Source organism: Podarcis filfolensis (assembly GCF_964270895.1).
Source record: "Podarcis filfolensis genome assembly, chromosome: Z".
NCBI lineage: Eukaryota > Metazoa > Chordata > Lepidosauria > Squamata > Lacertidae > Podarcis > Podarcis filfolensis.
Window position 1 is genome coordinate 37,038,794 of NC_139617.1, and position 13,372 is coordinate 37,052,165.

General features: G+C 41.9%; 1 protein-coding gene across 15 annotated transcripts in view; it reads right to left on the reverse strand.

Annotated features, from left to right (window-relative positions):
• The window catches only part of NUP214 (nucleoporin 214), an 80,729-nt gene extending 68,826 nt beyond the window's left edge, over positions 1–11,903 (reverse strand). For 11 of the 15 annotated variants that reach the window (XM_083596830.1, XM_083596841.1, XM_083596839.1 and 8 more), the window contains exons 1-7: positions 11,650–11,903; positions 9,663–9,858; positions 6,048–6,199; positions 5,047–5,236; positions 4,488–4,558; positions 2,640–2,703; positions 1,171–1,274 (exon numbers count right to left, since the gene is read on the reverse strand). In XM_083596830.1, coding sequence (XP_083452956.1) covers positions 1,171–1,274; positions 2,640–2,703; positions 4,488–4,558; positions 5,047–5,236; positions 6,048–6,199; positions 9,663–9,858; positions 11,650–11,691 — 819 coding nt within the window. In that variant the 5' untranslated portion in view covers positions 11,692–11,903. The remainder of the gene's footprint in view (positions 1–1,170; positions 1,275–2,639; positions 2,704–4,487; positions 4,559–5,046; positions 5,237–6,047; positions 6,200–9,662; positions 9,859–11,649) is intronic. The other 4 variants (XM_083596831.1, XM_083596832.1, XM_083596833.1 and 1 more) reach the window with 1 other exon arrangement.
• Between the last annotated feature and the right edge of the window lie 1,469 nt (positions 11,904–13,372).

The following is a 13,372-nucleotide window of genomic DNA, read 5'->3' on the forward strand; positions in this document are numbered from 1 at the left end:
TCATTTATAACATACATAACTCTTTTATGGTTGCAACTGTTTCATAATTACAAGGAGGGGGCCTTCATGACAGCCAGCTGCCAGATTTTATGGCTTCCTTCCTAGAGAAGCTAGACTGACTCCCTTCTTGCTGCTCTCCCCTGGCACGTGAAGGCTGCCTTGTTCCCATGCGCTTTGGGGAACTGACTGCTTTTAAGGAAAGTGATTTGAATAGGGCTTTGCTATTTTTTGCTATCAGTATTTTCATAATTTGCGTTTATATAGTTTTAATTCTATTACAGTCTAATTCTTTTTAAACTATTATCTTCTGTATGTTTTTAGCTTTCTGTATTTTATCTGTTTTGCTTTAATTTCTGAAATCTGCCTTGAGTTACAGTGTAGGGAAAAAGCAGGATATAAAGGATGCATTATTATAGAACACAAACTGCCATCATTCCTGAACACAGGCCATGCTGGCTGGGGCTGATGGAAGCTGGAGTCCCTACAGTGTATGGAAGGTCATGAGTCCCACACCTCTGGCCAAAAGTATGATGAAATGTTTCAATAAGCACAAAAAGATATGCACTCCTAAACTGTTTTGCCTGGCTGGGATGCATTCCTAGAATTCTGATCATGCCTCTTGATTGTCTGAAAGGAGGACAGCAAGGACTATTATGAGTGTCCGTAGAAACTAGCCTACTATCCGGAGGCAAAATGTACATCCATTGCTCTGCTCGCTTTTGCCTGCAACCCTGCTGCTCACCACTGACATGTGGTCCTTGGAAGGCTGCTTGGGATAGAATGTGGCCCTCAGGCAGAAAGAAAGTTCCAAACATCCAAGTTAAACCTGTGCATCTAAGAGGTAGGCATCTAACACATGTTTGTATGGGGACTTGGCAAGCAAAACTGACACTCGCAGCAGAAGTGCAGAGGCTGCTGTGGTTGGTGAATGCTTCAATTTCCATGCAAAGTTTGACTAAATGGTTTCTATGAAGTGGGATTCTACATCTCGGGTCACGACTTTTTTTTATCGTTCTGAAGCAAGAGCCTAACATGCGGGAAGACACAGCAGCACAAACCAGGGACAAAGACCTGGCAAAATTGTGAGAATGACAGTAGGCAGCACAGACTTAGAAATCAAAGACAAGAGAAAAAGAAGTTGCTTCCCCAGCGCTTCCTCTCTTCACGTACAGGAAGCACAGCCATCACCACTTCCGGTGCAGCTTCCAAGATCCCATCCGCAGCCGCATATACGATAGTGAAGACGTAAGTGCTGACCCACAACACATCCAAGACTGGAAAACAGAAATGTGAGTAAACTTGGGTTGTCGGTTTTTTTTGCTTTTGTTTTTCTCAAGAGCCACTCATCATCATCATCATCATCATCATCATCATTATTACTTACACAGGAACATAGGGTTGCATGCAAGCTTGGTCCTACTCAGAGTAGACCCGTTGAAATAAATGGACCAGTGTAGAAGTCAGTTGGGGACATCCCACTGGAAGCTGCCTTATGTCAAGTCAGATCACTGGTCCGTATAGCTCAATATTGTCTGCCAGTGACTTTCCAGGATTTCAGGCAGGAGACATTCACAGCCCCACCTGGAGATACTGGGGGACTGAGCTTGGGACCCTCTGCATGCAAAGCAGATGCCTTTCCACTGAGTTATGCTACTTTCCCCTCATGCTAGGAAGCTTCCCAATATCATGTCAGATCACAGATCCAGCTAACTGAGTGCTGCCTACAATAATTGGCAGCAGCACTCCAGGGTTTCAGTCTCTCCCAACCCCACCTGGAGATGAACATGGGATTTCTGGAGTCAAAAGCATATGTCCATCCAATAAGCTATATGGGAAGAGGGATATCTTGGTGGTACACCACCTGCTTTGCATGCAGAAAGTCCCAGGTTGAATCTCCAGTATTTCCAGGTATGGCTGGGAGGCACCCCAGCCTGAAATCCCAGACAGTTGCTGCCAGTTAGAGTAAGCAATACTAAACTTTGTGGATTAACAGTCTGACTTGGTATAATGCAGCTGGTTAGTTCCTTTATGTGTTCATTAACACTGTGTACTGCGTGAAGACAGAAGGATCTAGGACACTGGAAACCTTCCCTACAGAGGGCTGCATCCAGCAAAGTTCTTCTCAAGTAGACACACTGAAGTTAATCTGCCTAATTTAGTCATCTCCATCAATTTCAAAGGGGCTGCTGTGAGTACAACAGTTTTGTTGCTGTGGTTTCAATTACAAATATACAAATTAAAAATTTAACGTAACAGATGTGATAATATGCCCAAGGACTGCATTTCTTTTCCAAAAGAAAGCAAGGCATTATCAAATCTTTGCACTATAATTATGTAACTGTGCTGCATTAACAACCCTGACAACTAAATTACAGGAGATTAAATATTAATCCATACTGTAAATGGGATTGGTATAAAATACTACTTAGTATTTTGAGCAAAACACCTGCCAGATTTATTTTTAAACACGGGAGATTCAACTAGTCAAAAACAAGCATCTCACATTCCACAATATGCCTGGATTTCATGGGTGGGCAAATTCTAGGCACATACATAAGTGAAACACAGTGATTACATGATCCATCTGTACTACTGTAATACCGACTGGTCAAAACGCCAAATTTTAGGAAACATAGTACCTTTGACAGGATTATCTGAATCATAGAAGGGAGGACAGGGAATTGTTTTCTTCTCCTGCAGGTTCTGAAAAAGTAAAAGAACGAGCATGATTAGAATACCCTAAGTTTAAAGATATGGGTTTTTTTTTTTGGTTTTTTTAAAGTATTCTATCTACAATGCAACACTTCATATCAAACATGCAATAATAAAACAAAAACACTCTGAATTTATACAAGCACTTTCAAAAAAATGTCCAAAGCGTTTAAGCTGCCATGGTTCAGTGATCTGATGACATGGTACATTTCACTCAGTACTGTCTGCTCTGTGGATGATGAACCTGAAGCCCTCCAGATGTTCTTGGACTATAACTCCCAGTATCCCCTGACCACTGGCCATGCTAGATGGAGCTGATGGAAGATGGAATACAACAAGGGTCAGCAAACTTTTTTAGCAAGGGGCCAGTCCACTGTCCCTCAGACCTTGTGGGGGCCCAGAAATGAACAAATTCCTATGCCCCACAAATAACCCAGAGATGCATTTTAAATAAAAGCAAACATTCTACGCCAGGCAGGCCCCACAAATAACCCAGAGATGCATTTTAAATAAAAGGACACATTCTACTCATGTAAAAACACACTGATTCCCGGACCGTCCACGGGCCGGATTTAGAAGGCGATTGGGCCAGATCCGGCCCCCGGTTCTTCGTTTGCTGGAGGGCTATGAGTTCCCTATCCCTAATCTGCTCTCAATGGGAGCAATGCTCCAAGATTTCACACACAGGCATTTTGTAGCCAAAGATCCCTCTAAGGAGAGATTGTTGGCAGTCAAATGTGGGCACTCTTTTGCAACAAAGCCATGTGACCTCCGGCTTAATTATGGGCATGGCCCCAATTCACCTATATCAGAGATGAACATCATCATGGGAGACGTGTTTCCAGCAACCCCATCCTTTGCCCTTGGAAGCCTTATAAGCTGCTGCTACAGGAGAGGGACTGTAAGCAACATCATAGGAGTGGTGTTTCTAGGACTAAGGTGAAACTATGAAGCTTCCTTGTTGTTTTTGCTATTGCATGCTGCATGGTGCTTAAGTAATTTTGTCATATTTATAGTACTGAAATGTAGGGTTTTGGTATGATATATTTTTGTTGTGCTGTGTTATTATGAAGGTTTTAGTAGTGTTCATTTGAAATGCATTCCTGTTTCTTTGTTGTAAGCTGCTTTGAGCATGATTTTTTTGTAGAAGAGCGGCAAACAAATAAAATGAAAGAAAATTAATTAATCTTAGGCCCAGGGACCAAATGCAGTCCTCCAAGTTTCTATTTTGTCCTCAGGGTTCACCCCAAGCCACACCCCTTACTAGCCCTCTTTCCCCCTTTGTGTTTTTGCCTGGCTAGAATATGGCAGGTGCACGGCCATGCATTCATAGCACATGGCTTATTGCTAAGAATCCTTAGAACTACCATTTACCCCAACAGAGCCACAGTTCCCATGATTCCTTGGGGAAGGGGGGAAGAAACCATGTGTTTTAAATGCATGGTGCATATGCAGCCTTGTGCTCCTAAACTTCTTGATTGCCTGGATGGTGAATAGAGAGGAGTGTGCAGGCATGAAAAAACTAGCTTACTATACAAAAGCAAAATTCTCATTCTACCTGGCAGTGCCGGTGACTGAACCTGGGGACTACTATATGCAAAATGGATGCTCAAGCTCTAGAATACCGCCCTTCCCAGGCATGTACTTCTGCTACCCTTATACTTAAGACTCCATCTTCTGAACTGTGAATTGGGAGAACAAAACAGGAAAGAACCAAGTGGGAGATGCAGGAGGAGGCAGGTCATTATAGGCCAAATAGAACAAAACAGACTTACAGGGAGATACTGGACCACTGTGCCATTCTGCTTGCCTACAGCCAGCTGCTTTCCTTTAGGACTCCAACACACTAAAGGGGTGGGTGGGAGAAAAGCAAGCAGGCATCATTAAGCGGTTGCAAAGAAAACAGCAACAACAAAACCAGCCAGTGCAATTTGGCAAATGGCTTAAATTGCCCTCACAAGTGTTATTCAAACATGACAATCTCAAATTTGGAATGCAATAGATTGTCCATTCAGTATGAAGGTGCAGCCAACGATGGTCTCGGGAGAGCTTACCCTAGAGCAGGAGAGGGGAAATGTTGGCCCTCTAGATGCTGAACAGCAGCTTCCATCAGCCTCGCAAGCACAGCCAATGGCCAGGGGTGGGTGGTAGTTGGAGTTCAGCAACATTGGGAGGGCCAAAGGTTCTTTATGAGATACCCTTGTTTGCAATTGTCCATATGGAGCATTCAGGCTTACTTTGAGCTGTACACCTAAAATATGTGTAAATCGGAACTCAAATTCAGCTTATTTATAACAGGGATTTCTGCATCAGTCTAAAAGTCATGTTACCAACCTGATGTAACAGCCACTGAAGCGGGGAGAGTTGCATAGATCTTCACGGAATCTGCCACCTGCAGGACTGAGACGCTTCCATCAGACAGACAGACGGCCAGCATGGAGGCATTCATTGGGTTCCATTTCAAGTCATTGACCATCGCCCCAGCCATCTTCTGATAGGCAAAGGGGCGTTTTTGCTGCTTAGCCTATTAGAAAGAAATGTATGTTAGACTGTATCCGTATGAGCAAAGACACCTGCTTTCAGTAGGTCAAATCACTGGCCCATCACACTCTCCAAGACCTGAAGGAAAGCGATGTTTTCACTAACCTAAGCTCTTATCAGTGGTAGAGTTCAGAAGTAATGATGAGCTGCAGATTACTGCAGGAGTGGAGAACCTTTTTATACAGAGGGCTGCATTCCATTCTGGACAACCTTCCAGGGGGCACGTATCAGTAGTGGGCATGGCTTGAGGCAAAAGCGCACAGAGTAATAGATATATACAGTGGGCTACATTCCAGCCATGCAAAAGTCAGAGCCTTTTACATGTACTGCCCCCCGTATCTTCAGCCATGCAAGCAAGAGTCATTATCACAGTTCATGGACAACTTCCAGCCAGGCAAAAGCACTCATGGAGAATACAGAGCAAGGCTGGTGAGGAATGTGGCCTGGGGAGAGTTTTGAGGGTCAGATAAAGAGGATACAAGTCACAGCAAACCTCAGCCTCACACACTTCATCCCCCCCTGCCGGCACAGCCACAAGGAAGAGACTGGAATCTTCTGCTCCCTTTTTGATTAACCGCAGTTTACTATCACACATGAATACTACACTGTGGTAGTGTTCCTCCCAATTTGTAATTAACCATGGTTTAACATTACATCTGAATCCTAAAGTGTGGTTATGCTTCATTAGGAGAGCTTGCTGAAGCTCTCCAGTTTCAAAACTCATAGCAAAACACACCATGGAGTGAGGGTTGGGGGGTGGGTTTCCAAGTTTGCTTTTAAACCATGCAACTTACCTGATTCACAAAGGTGCGAACATCGAAAAAGCCAATGAAGGACCCAACTTCACTGGAAGCCATGCAGACTGAGAGTGTGAGGTTATCACAGCTGAGTGCCAAGTGATGCACACAGAACTTCGTGGGAACGAAAAGACTTTGGACATTCTCAACTTAAAAAAAATGAAGAGGAGCACCAGGGAGGGAAAAAAACAACAATAAATTATTTAAAAGGTAGTTGGAGGCCTGAACTAATCCAATACTGCCCTATTTGTCTATTAAGATCAGCTGGGGATGCCCTGCTTATTATTTCAACCTGTTGGGCAGCAGAGCTGGGCGATGTCTGGTTTTCAACATCGCAATATACCGATATAACACAATGTCTGAAATAGAAAGGTGTGAATAAGGTGGGAAGAAATAAGCAGCCATGTGTTGACTCCTGGATATGGACTTTGAACTGGTTTTGGATGATACATTGCCCAGCCCTAGTGTTCTAATCTGGAGGGAGGGATGAGGCAGCCCACTTGCTTGGGTGAAGGTGCAGACAGGCAGGCAAGCTCCTTCTCAAGTTCCCTCTGACAAGGCTGGCAGCTGGGCTGCAGAGGGAGGAATTGGGCCTCTCACTGTGGGTGAACATCAGACGGACTTGCAAGTGTCACTCAAGAGTGAAATGTGCAGTGCTGGTGGCAGCCAAGGAGTGAGAAAGGATTCGTGATATATTGCCAGGTGAAAAATTCTGAAACTGTTGTCATGATCTGGACTTCAAACCGGTTTGGGGCAATGCTACTGGGCAGGCACTATTAATGCAAGACATTCTGAATGGCACCCTCATAGAATATAGAACTCCCTTGCAAATGGAAAGTGTCACAATGTGAAAACCTTTATGGTTTACTCAAGCCTTTGGAATGTAATATACCTTCTTGCCAATGCCACTACTTTATGTGTTGTTAATGTTATTTATTGTTGTGCTGTATTTGTAAACTGCATTGCCCAGCCATGCTCCTGTTGGGAAGGTTAGGATATAAGTAAAGGGAAATAAATACAGAGATACATAATAAACCCCTGATCCCAGCATTCTAAGACAATGCTAAACTAGGAACTACACACTCTCCCCTTTTGTAATTCCCAGCGACAGGTATTCACAGTGATTCACACACATTGTCTCAGTAAGCATTACAACAACTGTAGATGGCTGGCCAATATTACTTCCCCTGCACCAGTTTGGCAGGTTAGAAAATGCAGGGTTACTTAGGGGCAACCAAGTTAATGAATGGGGCAACAGTTGAATGCAGACTTCCAGATGTTTAGCTGTCCCTTACCCACTATGCTACATGAACCCAAACAGGTAAGAAAACACACCAGAGGAATCAAGGGGGGGACATATAAATTAAAAGCATATGCAGATGATCTTGTAATAACAGTGGAGGACCCTAAGAGCTCTCTGCCAAAAGTCCTAGGGAAAAAAATACAGAACTTTGGGCAGGTGGAAGGTTTTAAGTTGAATAAAAATAAGACACAGCTGATAGTGAAAAATGTACCAGAAAAGGGGGGGGGAGAGAGAATTACAGCAAAGTATAGAAATAGAGACTCATAAAAAAGTTAAATATTTAGGATTTGGTTGACAACCAAAAATATTAACATCATTAAAGATAATTATGAAAAAAAAATTGGAATGAAATAAAAAGGAATCTAGAAGTATGGGGAAGAATGAATTTATCACTGTTAAGAAGAATTGCGGTGATCAAGATGAACGTATTGCCAAAAATGTTATTTTTATTCCAGTCAGTACCGGTTATAAGTAATGCAGCATGCTTCAAGAAATGACAAAGGGATATTACAAAATTCATCTGGAAAGGGAAAAACCAAGAATAAAATATAAATTACTTACAGACAGTAAAGATAGAGGTGGTTTTTCCCTTCCAGATCTTAAATAATATTAAGAAGCTGTCTGTATTGTTTGGATCAGGGACTGGATCAAACTGGAAAATACAGATTTGTTAGATCTTGAAGATCATGACAACAGATTTGGATGGCATGAATACTTGTGGTATGAGAAAGGGAAAGTTCATAAAGCATTCCATAATCATATAATTAGGAGATCACGTTTAAAAGTCTGGGAAAGGTACAACAAAAGACTCCATGGTGGTTGTCTCCAATGGAAGCAACATCGATTAAAAAAATAAATAGGAGAGAAAAATGGCTTACATATAGAGATCTATTAATAGATACAGAAGGGAAATTAAAAATAAAAGAATTTGAAGAGATCAGAGAACATGTTAATGACTGGTTACAATATTTTCAAGAAAATGAGGTCTTCAAAGAAGATAAAAAGAAAGGATTTAGTTATACTTTATCTAGATTTCAAAGAGAAAATATAGAGGATAATACCAAATTATTGAAGAAGACGTATAATTTAATATTAGAATGGGAAACCAAAGATGAAGAGGTTAAATGTGTAATGATTAAATGGGCACAAGATGTAGGATATATCTTACAAATGAAAGACTGGGAAAAATTATGGAAAGTTGATTTAAAATTCACCGCATGTACAAATTTGAAAGAGAATTATATGAAAATGATGTACTGATGGTTTTTAACTCCTGTCAAACTGGCAAAAATGTATAGAACAAGTGCTAATAAGTGCTGGAAGTGTAAAAAGAAAGAAGGTATGCTTTACCACATGTGGAACTGTAATTAAAAGTTATTGGGAAATGATATATAATGAAATGAAGATGATGTTTAAAATAATCTTTGTTAAAAAACCAGAAGCTTTTTTGTTGGGTATAATAGGACAGGAACTACCAAAAGAGCAGAAAAAGTTGTTTATGTATGCTACAACAGCGGCTCAGATTCTACTAGCCCAAAAATGGAAGGACAACAAGATACCAATGAAAGAAGAATGGCAAGTCAACCTTATGGAATACGCAGAAATGATGAAACTAATGGAAAGAATCAGAGACAATGATAATGAAGAATTTAAAAAAGACTGGGAACCTTTTATGTTGTATTTACAGAAATACTGTAAAGATACGGACTCACTAGCAGGGTTTGATTAAACACAAGTAAGAAAAGAAGATCAAAGGTTAAGTAAGGACAACATGGAATGAAATTGACTGTAAGATGTAATCATGAAGGAAAATTTGGTATAAAACTGATAAGAAAATAAGAGCATTAAGGTATAAGATTATAAAAATAAGATAATAATTAAGCAGAAGTAGTAAATATTTAAAGAACCAGAAGGGGAAGTTGAGGGAAGTCACGGGGAGGGGGGGTTCTTTTTCTTATATATGACAAATGTTATATTGTGTTGTTTGATTGAATATAAAATTGTAAAAATCCAAAAGGAAAAAAAGAAAATGGAGGCTTACTTTGGGCAACCAAGTTAATGAATGAGGCAACAGTTGAATGCAGAATTCCACATGTTTAGCTCAGTCCCTGACCCACTATGCTACATGAGCCCAAATAGATAAAAAAATCCCAGCCCTATAATTTGCAAAGGAGACTTGCCACCCCAAAGCTTATGATGGGTATTCAAAGCAGAACAAGTGAATTTATCCTTAATGCTAAAAAACACAGCTCTATAGATAAAAATTAAGGAAGGCTGGGGATGTGGGTGGGGAAAGAGAAAAAACTTACCTATTTTATTAGGAGAATCTCCCACTGGAATCTGCATTAGAAGGTTTTTTGTCTGGAAGATCTGCAATCCAGCTGCACAGCCAGCAAATAGTAATCCATATTTGTTGGATACAGCAAGAAGACTGGAACGCTCTTTGGGGAGTTCATCAGGAGAATCAAAGATCCGTACTTTCTTCAATGCTCTGAACTTAAAATCCTGTGGCACATTCATAGATTAAAAAATCTGTGCAGGCTAAATTTAAATGCATCAGTTTATTCAAATACAGTCATACCTCAGGTTACAGACGCTTCAGGTTGTGTTTTTTGGGTTACGGACCGCTGAAACCCGGAAGTACTGGAATGGGTTACTTCCAGGTTTTGGCAGTTGCGCATGCACAAAAGCACTAAATTGTGCTTTGCACATGCGCAGAAGCACTGACTCGCAACCCGCGCATACGCAGAAGCGGGTTGCGAATGCTGTGGGTTGCGAACGTGCATCCCACACGGACCACGTTCGCAACCCAAGCGTCCACTGTACACCACAGAACTCAACCAAAACCTTGATTATTTAATTACAGAGTCTTCTGAATGGTTCCATGTTTTTGCTCATGCACCTGATTTAGCAAAACTTAGAAAATACCTAGCCCTTTAGTTTGTGATGATAAACTGTTCAAAACGGTTCTAGATTTCTCTGTTTTATATTGACTGTTTCAATTTTAAAGCTTTATGCTGTGGTTTAAATTTCCTCACTATAGGCTGCGTTTTGTTAAAACAGCATCAGATAATAGCTAAAGATGAAGGGCTTTCCCCACTGCTGCAGTTAGAACATAAATGGAGGCCACTAGCCTCTTACCATGTCAACTAAACAACAGGCTAGTAACTTTTGGAAGCTCTTTTACAAGGCTGTCTTAGCCATTGCTCCAATCTTCTCTTGGTAGAGCACTCAGAGCAACCTGTTGCACAGAAAAAATATACTGGGGTGGGTGGAAACGAAATCAACACCTTAACAAATTTCTATGGCCTTATTTACAAGGCTGCAATAATGAAACCTTTATAGCTGTCTTGTAAACAGACCCACAGAACTTACTAGCCTGCCAATTATTTTACCAGTCTCTTGGGGCCTGGGCAGAGAAGAAACAGAGTACAGTATTTCCAGTGGAAGTGAAGGATATAAGACAAGCTGGATCAGGCCAGTGGTCCTTCAAGCCCAGCATCCTGTTCTCACAGTGGCCAACCAAATATTCCAAGAGTTAATTGGTAAACAGCACTTGAGCACAAGAGCAACTATTCTCTCCTGTGGTTTCCAGCAACTGGTATTATGAGGCATAATGACTCCCGGCAGTAGAGATAGAACAGACACCATGGGTACCAGGCACTGTCCCTGATGCATTAGCCTGGTCTGCTTTCAAAGCCATCTAAGAAGGGAACTTTCCGTCCTCAAAGCTGTTTTTGTTTCTAAGCTGCGCATGCAGGAGAGGCACTTTGGCTGGTCCACCTACATGCCATTTCTGGTCACCTGCAGCAATGGCAGGGAGCCCCAGTTGGCCCTGCAGGTATTGCTCCCACCAGCCCCCAGTATGCAAGGCCAGAGATGATAGCAGTTGCAGTCCTACAACACACCTGTTTGGACGACCACATAAGTTCTCCATTAGTATCTGTATTGCTGAAGACATTTTCTTTTATTATTCTGCACCTAGCTATTATTACTGAAAATAAATAAAAATATATATTTAAAAAATGTTATCCATTCCTGGATAGCGCTTAAATGCATGGCTAGTTTACATAACGTGCTCTGAGTTTCCTGACACAGACACACAATTTTAAAAATCTGAAACAGACTAAGATTACCTACGCTTTCTAAGCATTGTGAACTTTCACAATATCCGTGTAAGGTAAGCCACTTATTTTAACGTAAGTACTGCCGGCAAAAACACAACAGGGTAAAATACAATATTAACATAACAGGTGCAATTGGAGGAAATGTTGGGCCCCCCCCCTTCCCACTCACCTTCATCTCCCTCTCGGGAATTACATCCATGTCGTCCCCCATGACAGAGCCTCGGACGAAGACTTACAACGAAGCCAACCGGTGCGGCAGGAGGACTTCGCGCGCTACCTCAAATCGCATTCCCTGCCTCTTATAAACCAGGATGGGAAGCAAAGGAGAGGTAACATCCGCTTCCGGGGAACAGAAGAAGCCCACAACGGGAACTTCCGGCGACGCTCTAGGCGTGCACCCGCCGTCTTGGTTCCTTTGCTCGAAGCCTCTATGTCAAGAACGAGAGCGGGTGGGAAGTTATGTAGAGGGCGAACACGAGTCTTTGCGCCCGTTACCATGTTTTGGGAAGGCGCCCGGCCTGTGGGAACTGGGGATATAAGGCGATAGCCTGGTCGGAAAGTGATGCAGTTCTGTTACCTCAATTCCGATGACGTATTAGGCCTGGTTTCAAACCTTCTCTTATTCCAGTAACCACAGAGAAATAAATTAGGTATCTGACCATAACACTATAGACTCACACAGGACAGACAGGATTTCTGAGGCTCTTTATATCTAAGGCTTCATATCTAAGGTGGAACGAAGAGCTGCCCTTAGAAAGCTATGAAACCACGATTTGGTCGTTGTTAGAGCACCATTGAATTTCAAGGCCCCTACCTTGAGGCACTCACAACATTTTCTGTGAAGATTGCGTTCACCTCTCCATACCCGCAAATCGTAGCAGAAAATGTAGCAATTCCTACTCCTTCCAATATCACATCCACATTATACAGTATATTTAAAGTACATGACTCCTCCCCTAAAGAGTCCTGGGAACTGTTGTTTTCACACATACCCCCCAGAGCTACAGTTCTCAACACCCTTAACAAACTTGGTTTTTTTTTTTCAAAAATAGAAGAAGTTGAGGCTGCACTCTTTTGTGCACTTATGTGGAAATGAAGCTTCATTGAATGGAGTGGGACTTCTGAATAAAGATGGAATGAGGTGTGCTGTAGATATTTATAAGGATACACCAAAGAAGCAGGAGACTTCTGGAACAGAAGAAACTGCCTTACCCAAATTCAGACCTTTCGTTCATCTAGCTTAGTATTGCCTACATTGACTGGCAGCAGCTCTCTGAGGTTTCAGAAAGAGAATTGCATACCCTCCAACATTCGGGTGATGAAAATTGGGACATGACCCACCCAACCAATGCCTCTCCACCCCATCCACAGATGCATTCAGTGTCCCCCATTTCCCACCAGACATGTCAATGGAGGCCCCTCTCCTTCAGGCCCCCTCTCCCTCAGTTCCCTCCCTCTCTTGGGACTCACTACTCCCCCCACTGCATTGACTGACCCTTGTACACCTTTCTCCCCCACCCCCATCACCACTTCATTGTTGTTGTTGTTTGCCTCAACAGTGTTATAAAAATTCTAAGGTCTCATATATGGAATAAATGTTCGTAAATGTACAAGGCAAACACACATATAAGTATATAAACCACGTGTCTGAAATAGGCTATCCATATCTGATAATAGGTATCCTGGTGAAATAAAAAATTTAAGGTTATATATATGTGTGTGTGTGTGATAAATGTTCATAACTGCATATATAAACCACTGTCTGAAACCCCACAGAAAAAGTCCTGAAACCATTTTGTCCCTCCCAAATTGACCTCAAATATTTCTCTGCAAGGTTGAAGGAAAATGGAAAGGCCTCCCCATTGTCTTTTCCTTCACAAATCCTGTCTTAA